We start from the raw sequence: 11228 nt of genomic DNA on the forward strand, positions 1-11228 counted from the left end.
GAGCCGCAGCCCGAGCACTGAGCGCAGAGTGTTTCTAGTATTCCGGCACGTTGAAAGGCTCTGAAAGTGCAAGGGCTCCACACCAGCCAGCGGTGCACCTGGGGTCCATCCCAGTCTCGCCCTGTCTCTCGGGCAAGTCACTGGTGACGACCTAGGTGGTGTTGTCACCGATTACAACAGACGTAGCGGAAGCAGCACCCCACCTCCACTGTCCAAAGCAGCAACCACGTCCTCAGGCCCTGACAATCAGGCTTTGTTTCTTCCTAAGCCAGCTATAAGAGCCTCCACTTCCAAGAAGTCCTCCCTGAACAGCCTCACCGGGAGGTGGCGTTAATCCTCTAGAGAGATGGACGGGCCCTGTATCGTCGCTTCTCTGCCCAGGCTAACACCGCTTTCCATCTCCCACCGTCCCCAGTACTTCCTAGCAGAGCCATCCCACCAGACAGAACGCGGAGGAACCCCTCGAAGTCCTGGGCCTCAGCTTCTCGTCTACGAAATGGGACACCACTACTCCTGCGCAGAGCAGTCGGAAAATTCAGAGTTAACTCTGAATCTAGGGGGCACTTCACATAGGACCTGGCCCCAGTGTGTACTCACAGGTGCCCACCGAAGACAAAGGCGTCCGTGGGATCTCCGTGGGGCTGTGAGGACCCCACAAACACTCAGAGAGGGGGAGGATGCCCTGGCACACCTACATTCCAAGTGCAATGCTACCAGGTTGTAACGGTGACTCAGTTCCCCAGAACCAGTCACGAGAGCCCCCAGGTCATGCTTTACTGGAAATACGCCCAGCTCACAGTGACGGCCTCGGCGAGAAGTTCTGACACCGTTCCTTTCGGAGTCTGACCATCACAGCCGCGCCTGCCCCGCTACCTGGGGCATGAAGTCCAGTGCACCCAGGACTCCTCCGACAGGGAAGGGACGTCGCTGAGCGGCAGGAAGCTTCCTGTAGCCTCACAGTGAGCCCGTCGGCGGGGGGCGGGGGAGCCTTGGGGAAGGCTGGCGGGGGCCCAGGCCCAGCCTGCAGAGCTCTGGCCGAGGCAGAACTGTGTGGGCAGGAACGAATCCCCAGGCGGACAAGGTTCTGAGGGGACCCTGAGGAAATCCATATTCAAATTGTTAAAAACTATTTTCCAAAACCATATCATAACCAAGCAGAACCACGGCCCGCACTGACTTGGCTTCCAGACTCTCCCGCAGACCCACAGGACTCCATCAAACCTATCTGAACTTGACAACCACAAACTGACATCGGCCCAGGACCCTTATCGGCACAGCCTCCCTGCTGAAGCTGCTCAAACTGCCAGGAACCCTCCAAGGATGATAAGCAGCCGGGGACAGTGCCACTGGGAACCTCTGCCCACAGAGGCTTCTGTCCACCGGGACCTTCTACAGCCCTGCAGGGTGCTGGTCTCTTCTCACAGAGTTCTGAATTACTAGCGTAACTGCCCCTGCCTAGTTCACTTGCTGAAAAAAGGCCCCAGTTTTATTTTACACTTGATTAGTGTTAAATATCACTGCACGCTGTGAAAAGTTACCAATATTTTTCACACAGTCACAGCATCAAAGAGAAAAACATGATACCCCAAATTATGAAAAAACATATTCTCAAGGCACCTGCAAACCCAGTCTTTCACTGGGGTCGAGGCATCCTGCACCTCCAGGGGCTCAGGGCCATCCAGGAGCCCCGACGCCTGGGCCCAGCACCCCGGGGGTGGGCACCAGGCTGCACTCCTAGGCTCGATCACTTACTGCGTGGCTCCGGGCAAGTTATTTAACCTCTCTGTGCCTCCTTTTCCTCCCTGTAAAATGAGGTAATACAGCACAGCCCTTACCGGGCTCTGCTGGGGAAAGAATGAGTCTGAGAGCTGCGCACAGGACCCAGCCCTCCGCATGTTATTTCTCAGGGCCTGCACTAAGGGCCAGGAACAAATATGCATCATGCTCCCCAGGTTCTAACAGAGTAGTTGAAGCTCAGAGCACTGGGCAGCTTCTGGGCCAAGGTCACGAAGCCAGGAATGGCCCAGCCTTGGACGTAACTGCTCCCTGCACAACACCGGGCTCTACAATGCTTCTCACGCAGAATAAAAGGCACAGGGCCCCTCCCTGTCCTCTTAACAAGTATAAACACTTTACACGTCTGAATAATCAAGGATGAGCTAGACATGTTTTCAACAGCCCTGAGCTTTCTCCCAGCTTCCCTGGCCCACTAGGCTCGCTGAGGCCATGCTGGCAAATCAAAGAGCAAGGCAGAGTCAACTCCACAATCCATCCCCAGCACCCACTCAGGGCTGCCTTCAAGAGGACAGAGCGGCAGCCTTGGCCGGCCCCGAGACCTGGCTCCATCCAGCAGAGGGTAGTGGTGCGCAGGGCCTGATGGGGAAGATTTCCTAACTCCAAGCTTTTAATGTAAACGGTTTTACGTAAGTGACATGAAAAAGCCACGAAGGGTTACTCCAGTTTCATGCAGCACCACAGGCTGGCAGTAGATCTGCATCCTGGGGTCGAGTGCCAGATGAGGGCACGAGTTTCCAGAACCACTCAACCTGGGTGCAGGGTCACCTGGGCGCCGGTCTCTCCAGCAGCCTTTCTCTAAGCCTTTAATAGCCTTGAACCTTCATTTCAGTATCAAGGCCCAAGATGCCGAGAAAGCGTAAATAACACTTTGTGCTCCAGTGACCACAGGAGGCTGCACCTTGGCGAGCGTTGCCCCCTGTCCTCCTGCGGGGCAGGGAGGGGCCGCGCGGCCCGCCCAGTTCCACTCTTCACTGTCTAGATAAACCACAGGATTCCTGGAACATGATCTGGGAGCGAGCGCCCATCCTCACTTCTCCCCAGGAACAAAGGCACTGCCCCACAATCTCAGGAGGCCTCTGTCCCCAGACAGACACCGGTCCGAATTCGCGGTGAAGCAACCTCAAGTGGATTTTTAATGGCCAGCCCCGAGGACAGAAGACAGGTAAAGCTTCAAGCGGACCCACACTACCAAAATCCAGAGAGGTGGGCCAGCGGCTTGCTCGCGTCCCCCACAAAGCTGGATGAGCCAGAGACCCCCCACTTGGAACCTCCTCGTGTGCCACAGAACTGCCACCTGAGACTAAGTCTTACAGCTCTCAAGCCAAAGCCATTTCTGTTTCTGGGCGTGACGGCAGAGGAATTTCTTGCTGTTGTTTCATTACTAAACTTATTTTCGTATCACGTTTCAATTAACTTTTAGGTTAAAAATAGTAAATGTTTATACTTTTTTTTCTTGCTTTGTCTCCTCAAATCCCCCTGGCACATGGCTGTGTATTTTAGTTGTGGATCCTTCTAGTTGTGGCATGTGGGACACCGCCTCAACGTGGCCTAACGAGCCATGCCATGTCCCCGCCCAGGATCCGAACCAGCGAAACCCTTGGCCACCAAAGCGGAGCGCGTGAACTTAACCACCTGGCCACGGGGCTGGCCCTAAATGTTTATACTTTGAGAGCGTCTCCTGTGTAAGTAACAGAGGACCCGCCCAGGACTTTCAAAGAGATCTGAGGAAGTTCTCGGAAGGGACACCCACCTCATCCTGGATCCTCAGGGAGAGGCCCACCTTCGCACACCCGACTGGTCAGGCTCCTGTGCACCCTCCTCCGAGTCTCCACCCACCCCAGGGGCCTCTCCCTAGAGACAGGCCCACGACACTCTCCTCTTCCCTGACTCCGCTCGTTGTTGCTTGGAGAAGGACGACCAGCAGAGCAGGCTTACAGACTCCTGCAGGGAGATCCCTCTTCGGAATCCAAAGCCCTGCCAAGCAGTCTTCTCCGGTTCTAACCTACCTTTCTGGAAAATTAAGATTTAACTCAAGGTACATTCCATAGGTTTATATTTTAATCCAACCAAGGGAAGATGCATTGCCACTGTCCGAAACTCGCACATTCAGGAGATGTATCAGCTTTCGCCTTTTAACACAGCACATCTAGAGAACACGCAATTAAATACTAAAGCACACACGGAGCAGCAGCGATGTCATAACCTAATGAAGTGGCGAGTGCTTTACCCCTCCCATCCACCGAGCACCTGAACATCACAGGGCAGAAGCCCTTCACAGCGCGTGTGCGAACGCAAAGACATCCTCGGCAGGTCCCAGGTGTGGGTGACCTGGAGAGACTGAATTTACAGATCCTCAACGTCACTATAAACTTGTTCCTAAAACTCAACTGCCTGAGCAGTGGCCAGTGGGGGAAGCCCCAGGCCCTGGTGGGCCCCCCACCCAAGGTCCCCTTCCTCCCCAACAAGAGGAGGGCACTCCTCTCGTGGACCGTTCCGGTGGCAAGGCCATACTTGGCACCACGGGCAGTTCAATAGTTCCTCTAATTGACGCATCTTAAACGGAGCCCCCTAGTTCTTTAAAACATGCATTCCAATATAGCATTTTTATTCTGTGCCTTTAGTAATTATTTACCAAAACCAATAACACATTTATGCTTCTGTGATCAATTCTTTACCGATAATTACAATGACAAAAAATTCTCCGGGATTGAGTTCACCCGGCCTTATCACAGAAACACTTACACTGCAGTTTATATTTTTGTCACAGAGAAGTGTGAAGAACGACCAGTAAGACTTTCAAGTATAAAGGCGTGTAACATTAGAATAAAATTCCATGAGGGAAAATGGAGCCCGCCCCCAAGCTCAGGAGGAGGAAGAGGGCGTCCGGCTAGAGGCGTAAGAAGTTTGCTCGCGTTTTTACAGGATGATGGTGGCCACCAATCACTGGAGTATTTAACACTGGATACTTTGGGGCGCAGGAGTAGTTGTTTTAAACATCTATATTTACAATATACTAGAAATTACATCCATAACTATTAAAGATTAGCATGAAAAAGTTCAGATGTCAATCTAAAAACGTGCCCACAGTTTTTCCAAGTTATTCTACAGAACCCGAGCAAAGATCTGAAGATCACTAATGTAAGGCAATGTAACAGTGAAACGGCCATCGCATAACCGGTCTCGCCAATGACAGCGCTACCTTCTGCCCACTCCACTGGAGCTCTCCTGCTGTCCACTGCACTCTGGAGAAACAAGTCCATCTCCGACGCAAAGAGGTCAAAACCCCTCCCCTCAAAGTAACTGATGGAAAAACATTTCTCTTCCCATTCCAAGCCAAAACTCATCCTCTTAGATAAATACATTTTCCTACAATGACGACTAAAAAGTTTGCAATAAGGAGCTTATTAATTGTCTTCTGGCCTTGCAATGTCCAAGTAGTTGCTTAAAATTGTGCAACGCGCTCTGTACATACAAGTACAGCGACCACTATATCTGAACTGGAGAAGCACGCTGGTCCAACGCCTCTTCCTGTCTGCTTTAAGGCTTTGCTACGTACTTTGTACTTAAGGTTTTCCTTTCTTTGAAATGGGAAAAATCTAGCGGCCAACCAATTCAGCTGGCTCCAGGATTCACAGGCAGAAGCCCAGGACAGACCCTCCAGCAAACTCCAAAAGCTCATCCGAGCTGCACCACAGGACGCCCGTCTCCTCGGGAGATGCGTTCTGAAAGCAGCGAGGAATGCACCTTTCCACCTCTCGGGCACCCGTTCAGGAATGCAGTCCTCTCTCTGCCAGCAGGATCCTTCAACAGGTTCGGGAGGATGAAAACACCACCGACCTGGGTCTGAACAATGCTTCCCTCACCTGGGCTTCGGGCCAAGCAGGTGGGAGAGCAAGGCAGCCGCTGAGTAAGTCGGAAAGGCTGTGCGAACCCCTTCAGCTGCGGCTGCGAGAGGACCCCGCCTCGGGGCAGCGAGCACCCTTGTTCCCGTATGTGGGGGCAAAGTGCCCAGCACAACGTGCCCCTCGTTGGGGGTCCCTTATAGACTCTGCCCTTGACCTTGTGTGACCTCCGTCTCACCTACGGTTCCAAATCAGCCAAACAGAACTCAGAGCCCTTCCCTCCAAAAGCAGGGTTTTGTTTCATTTCCCATAATCTCTCTCAAAAAATTACCATTGTGCCTAAGTCAAGACAAGCACGCTCAAATGACCCACACCAACTGCGTATCCCGATCAGCTGAGGCGGGAACAGCAGTCCACGCACCGCAGCGTGGGGGCCACTGTGGAAACACAAGTTTAAAAGGAAAACTATTAGTGACAGGAAAACAGTAATCGGGTTATGCTGTTGCCATCGAAGTCTGTGGGTGCTGTAATCTTCTTAAAATGCCTCCTCTAAAAGTCACTTGCCAAGGAAGCAAGTTCATAAACACTATTAGGTCCCACTAAATCTTTCCAATGTCACCGCTACCCAAATGGCAGTGGGCTGAAAATGACTCTTGTGTCGACTGTGCAGCCTGACTTTTGGCAAGCTTCCCTCTGACACAGGCGAGGAAGCTGCCTCTGCACACCCACTAAAAAGGGCCACCATCTCCCAGGTCGCTGGAAGCGCCTTATTTCACAGGGCTTAGCATCTGATACCTTAAAAAAAGGGGGCGCCGCTCAAAGCACATTTTGAAAGTTCGTTTAGAAAGATCCTTGTTCACTGATTTTGGTGTGGTAATTAAGCTAACTTAAACAAGGAGACCTTGTCCGGGCGTGGGTGGGGGAGGGGCAGCAGGCTGCCGCTCCTGCTCCAGGGGTCCGCTCCCACCCCTTCCTTTCTCTATGGCTGCTCCTCTTCTGGGAGGCCTTTTCCCCCTGGTCAGATTTCCACTCAGCAAAGCTAAAACGCTCTCAGGTTTCCTGGCTTGGAGTCGAGGCCACCCTCCTAATGGTGTTTCGCTGAGCGCCCCTTCATCAGCGGAATTATGCTGTGATCAAAAAAATCTGGGGAACCAGAGGAAGCGAGCGTGGGGCAGCATCCTCACCCATCTTCAGTAGGAACACGGCTTCCAGCGCATTCCAGCTCCGCAAATTACAGACACGGCTCTGCCAGGGGTGTTCCCGAGGAGAGCACTGGCAATTTGGGGTTGTCTGCCACCTACCGCGCTCGCCAGTCGCCCTCACTCCATGCCAGACCGCGAGGCTGTTAGTCACAAACCACCCCTACCGGCTACACAGGGCTGGGCTTCAGGGCCCGCAGGACAAGCGGGAGAGGGCAGAGGGTGCGGATGGCGACAAACAGGCACCACAGTCAGAAAACGACAGCACGGCCTGGGCCCCAGCACGGCCCTCCCCCTTCCTCCCCACCGTCCCTCTGACAACACGGATAAAACCAATCCAACACCAAGCAACTGAAACGCTGGCTGAAATACCTTCCTGGGCTCGTCTCCTCCGCTGGAGAGGGGGAGCTGCCGTTGCCGCAGCCCCTCCTCCCTGCAGACCAGCAGGGCGGGATCTCCTGGCTCCGAGAGGGCAGGGTCCCAGGTTCCCAGGCTCCTCTCGCCCCTTCCCACCTCCTCGCATCTCCAGTAAGCAAAGTTGCAGGGCAGAGAGAGCCCCAGGATGCGAAAAGCTGCAAGCTACCGCGGAGATCACCCAGTCCAATCTCTGCTCTGCTTTCACGACGTGACGTGGGCCAAGGCTGCAGCACACATCTCTGCAAGGCAAGCCACTCTCACCCGCCCAGGAGCCGGCCCCGGGCAGCCTCCCCAGGGGGAAACCCGGGCCGCACAAACCCCCGCCCCCCCCCCCCCCGTGCACACCTCATATGCATTTCAAATGCCTCTCAAAGGATCCACGCCTTCCCTTTACAGCTGCTGCCCATAAAAACAATTAGCTGGAATGGGACTGAAATTCTTGATTTTGAAGACAAGCTATTTCCCCACCACCACCCCCCTCTCGGCCTCCAACCAGAAGCACTGGAGTTCTTTATCACGCCAGGCTCTTTCCACCTGGGCCTGCACAGCTTCAGGCCCCAACCGCAGCCTCCCCCCATCTTCAAGCAGATTCTGCAGAATCTCTCCCAAACACGAAATAAACTCTCACTCCTTTTAACACATAATTCAGATGTAGCAGAAAAGTGAGAAAATCACATTTTTTAAAGGCTAGAGGTTCTTGTTTCTGATACCTAGTCATTTGTTACATTTCTTCATCAGTAAACCAATCCTCCAGCTTTTAATTTTCTTCCCTTTTTTCCCACTACCAACACAAAATAGAAGAGATGAAAGATACCCCCACACCCTACCTGGCTGTCGCTGCCGGGAAAGCGGGGTGGGATGGCGTGAAGTGGTGCAGGGCACCCTCGAATAATGCTGGCAGGATCGACGTGGGCTTTCCCCGTAGAAACAGGCTTTGACTCTGACAAGCATTTGACCCCACAAATGCTTCAATACTCATCTTCTAAACCCTCCTCCCCTCCCGGAGCCCCAGGCTAGGAGATGGACGCCCCAAAGACCAGGAGCTGCAAAAACTGGAGTCAGCTGAGGTATCCGATGGGGAGAGGCTGACCCACGAGTGCCCCACTGAAAAACAAACTCACGCTCCCTACATCAAGGACCCCCCCTTTTCTAGAATCACTACAAATAGCTAACCAGGAGGTTGTGCTTTTTTCAAGCCACCTCCCCCCTCCCATTTTAACATACCTCCCCTGGAAAAGCCCTGGGCTGGGATGGGCTCCCCGAGAACCTAGTCAAGAGCCACACACCTTGGGCAGGAACGGGTTAAGCTCGAGAGCTCTCGGAGGCCGAGGCGCCCGGGAAAGGGAAAGCGGGGTCGAGATGCAGTAATGTGTGGGGACTTTTGAGGGGCAAGGGCTCTGGCCCTGGATGCACGGGCCCCCTCCTCCGGGCACAAGCTCGCCGCAGGAAATAAAGGTATCTTCAAAGGGACAGACTGGAGGACAGTGCAGATTAGACATAAACACAGGCAAGCGCAGGGGGCAGCTCAGAGCCCGCGGTGTGGAACACTGGCTGTGCGCGCTGAGGACGTGTGTGCGCTGGGGGAGGAGGGGGCCAGGCGCTGCGGGCTGAGGCCGAAGTCTCACAAGTTGGAGGTGTCAGGCCGAGGGGGCAGGCCAGGGTGGGCACCAAGGGGGCGAGGCGCCAGGCTTCCCGCCGGGTAGAGAACCCGAGGAAACGGGGGAGGGAGGAATGCTGAGGGGTGGACGGGGGCAGGGCCCACGGGAAGGTGCACACCGCGAGGAGGGGCCCGGGATGCTCCAGGAGGCTGCAGAGCCGGGGCCGAGGAGAGGCAGGTGCAGTCCGGGGAGAGGAGGAAGGGGGCCAAGCATGGTGCCTCCTCCCGGGGGAAGAGACGTCCAGGCGGGCCCGAAGCGGGACCCCCGCCCGAGGCCGCGGCCGCGCGGAGGTGGGGGTGGGGAGGCAGCAGGTGCCGGGCGCCCAGGGGCGGGGCCTGGCCTGCGGGCGGCCGCTCACCTGTCTCCTCCGGCCGGGGCCGCGGGGGCGGCGGCGCGGCTGGGGGCCGGGCCGGCGGGGGCGGCGGGGGCGCGGAGCCCCAGGCGCTCGGGGGCGGCGGCGGCGGCGGCGGTTGCGCGACGGGGTCCCGGCGGCGGCTGCTCCTCAGCCGGCCGGCCGGCCGGGCGGTCAGTCAGCGAGCGACGCGGGCGCGGAGGGAGCGCTGCGAGGCTGCGGCCGGCGCGCGGGGACAACGCCGCTTTATCGGGTCGGAAACAGCCGCCGCGCGCCGCTTCCGCTGACGCAGCGCCGGCCTGTGCTCATGACTATGCAGCAGCCCGCGGGAGGCCTGGGCGGGGCCTGCGCCGCGCGCGCCGATTGGCCGCCGTGCGCCCCGCCCCCCGTGCCGCCCCGCCCCGCCGCCCGAGGCCCCGCCCCAGAGCGGCCCCGCCCCTGCCCGCGTCCCGCCTCCCTCCTCGGGGGCGGGGCGTCCCGCGCGCCCCCCGCCCGGCTCCTCCCCGCGTGAGCTCTCGCCCCTCCCCGAGAGCCCCGGCCTCCGTAGCGGCGGGAGGGAGGACCCTGCAGCCCCCGGCCCTCCCCGGCTCGCCGGTGCCCTCCCCCGCCCCAAACGCCCTCCTCGCAGAGGGTCCCGGAACGCCTTGGCTCCCCGCACCTGCCTAGCCCCCAAGCAGACAGCCTCCTCCCATCGCTCCCCGACCCGGGCACGGCGGGCTCCGCCCCCAGGTGCCGCCGCAAACGCTCCTGGTCTGCTGCTCCGGGTCTCGCTCCACAAACCCCCTACCTCGCCCCGGGCCATCTCTCCTCTCCACTCCCCTCCCATCTCCTGCGCTCTGCGCGCCCCGCGCCTTCCAGCCGGCGAGCCCCCTGGAGAGCTGAGCAGGACCCCGGACTCGAGGCCTGACCCATGCCAGCGGCACCGACCCGGTGTCACCCTGCAAGTAGAATCCATAGGATGAGGCTGCGGGAAACCCAGAGGAACAAGGTCGGGGAGGCAAGCTTGACAGAGAAATAGATGATATAATGGGCTGAGGTCAGACAGCCCTGTGCCCTGGCCAGGGTTTAAGTGGCTTTGGATGAATTATCCAAAAGCCTCGGGTGTCCTCATCTGCCAAATAGAGATCGTAAGATCCATCTCATGGGGCTGCTAAAGGGATTTAGAAATGAAGGGTGCCTGCACAGCCTCCAGAGCAGTTCAAATGGGAAAATTTGACGATATCAAGTGTTGGCCAGGAAGTGGAGCCACTGGAACTCTCATACACTGCTGATGGGGATTCAAAGTGATGCAGCCACTTTGGAAATCTGTTTAAAAGTACTTGATCCTATGTAAACCCTATGACCCAGCAATCCCCTCCTAGATGCAGACCTTATATGATGATGTTTCTGTTCAAGGTAGCACTGTTTGTAGTAGCCAAAAACTGGAAACTACCCAAATGCCCATCAGCCATACAAAGGATACGTAAATTGTGATATTTCACAAAGGATGATGGCAATGACAATAAGTAATCTACAGCTACACGCAACAATAAGGCTGACTCTCACACATGATTTTGGGGGGGGGAAAAACAAGCCAGACCCTAAAGCATGTAGGATTCCACGTGTGTAAACTGGTCAAAGTGTATGCGTGATGATAGAAGTGGATAGTGTCAACCTTGGAGAGAGGGGTGCCAGAGCCAGGAAGGGGACAGGAAGCGAGTGTCTGGGGTGCTGGTAAGATTCTATTTCTTGATCTGGGTGCCGGTTACATGGGTGTATTCACTTTGTGAAAATTTCTCCAGCTGCACGCTCATGATGCACATGCTTTCCTGTGTGCATGCAATACTTCAATGAGGGGTTAGTAAGAGCATCAGGGGTGTACACATCAAAAGCCCAGAGGGGCACCTGACACATCGTGAGCGCTCATAACTCATACCTGACCCCCTCATTGGGTTTTTGGCTCCTGCAGCCACTGGATGGGGCA

At 56.2% G+C, this 11228-nt stretch overlaps 1 protein-coding gene across 6 annotated transcripts in view; it reads right to left on the minus strand.

Annotated features, from left to right (window-relative positions):
- The window catches only part of SLC45A4 (solute carrier family 45 member 4), a 129284-nt gene extending 119877 nt beyond the window's left edge, over positions 1 to 9407 (minus strand). For 3 of the 6 annotated variants that reach the window (XR_011421489.1, XR_011421488.1, XM_070221927.1), the window contains exon 1: positions 9272 to 9407. Coding sequence is in view for 2 of the 6 variants with exons in the window: in XM_070221928.1 (XP_070078029.1) it covers positions 7211 to 7361 (151 nt within the window). In the remaining 4 variants the exon portion in view is untranslated. Of the gene's footprint in view, positions 1 to 7210; positions 7518 to 8082; positions 8795 to 9271 lie in introns of those variants that run through there. The other 3 variants (XR_011421490.1, XM_070221929.1, XM_070221928.1) reach the window with 3 other exon arrangements.
- Between the last annotated feature and the right edge of the window lie 1821 nt (positions 9408 to 11228).

The sequence above is a fragment of the Equus caballus genome, chromosome 9, assembly GCF_041296265.1.
Source record: "Equus caballus isolate H_3958 breed thoroughbred chromosome 9, TB-T2T, whole genome shotgun sequence".
In the NCBI taxonomy this organism is placed as follows: domain Eukaryota; kingdom Metazoa; phylum Chordata; class Mammalia; order Perissodactyla; family Equidae; genus Equus; species Equus caballus.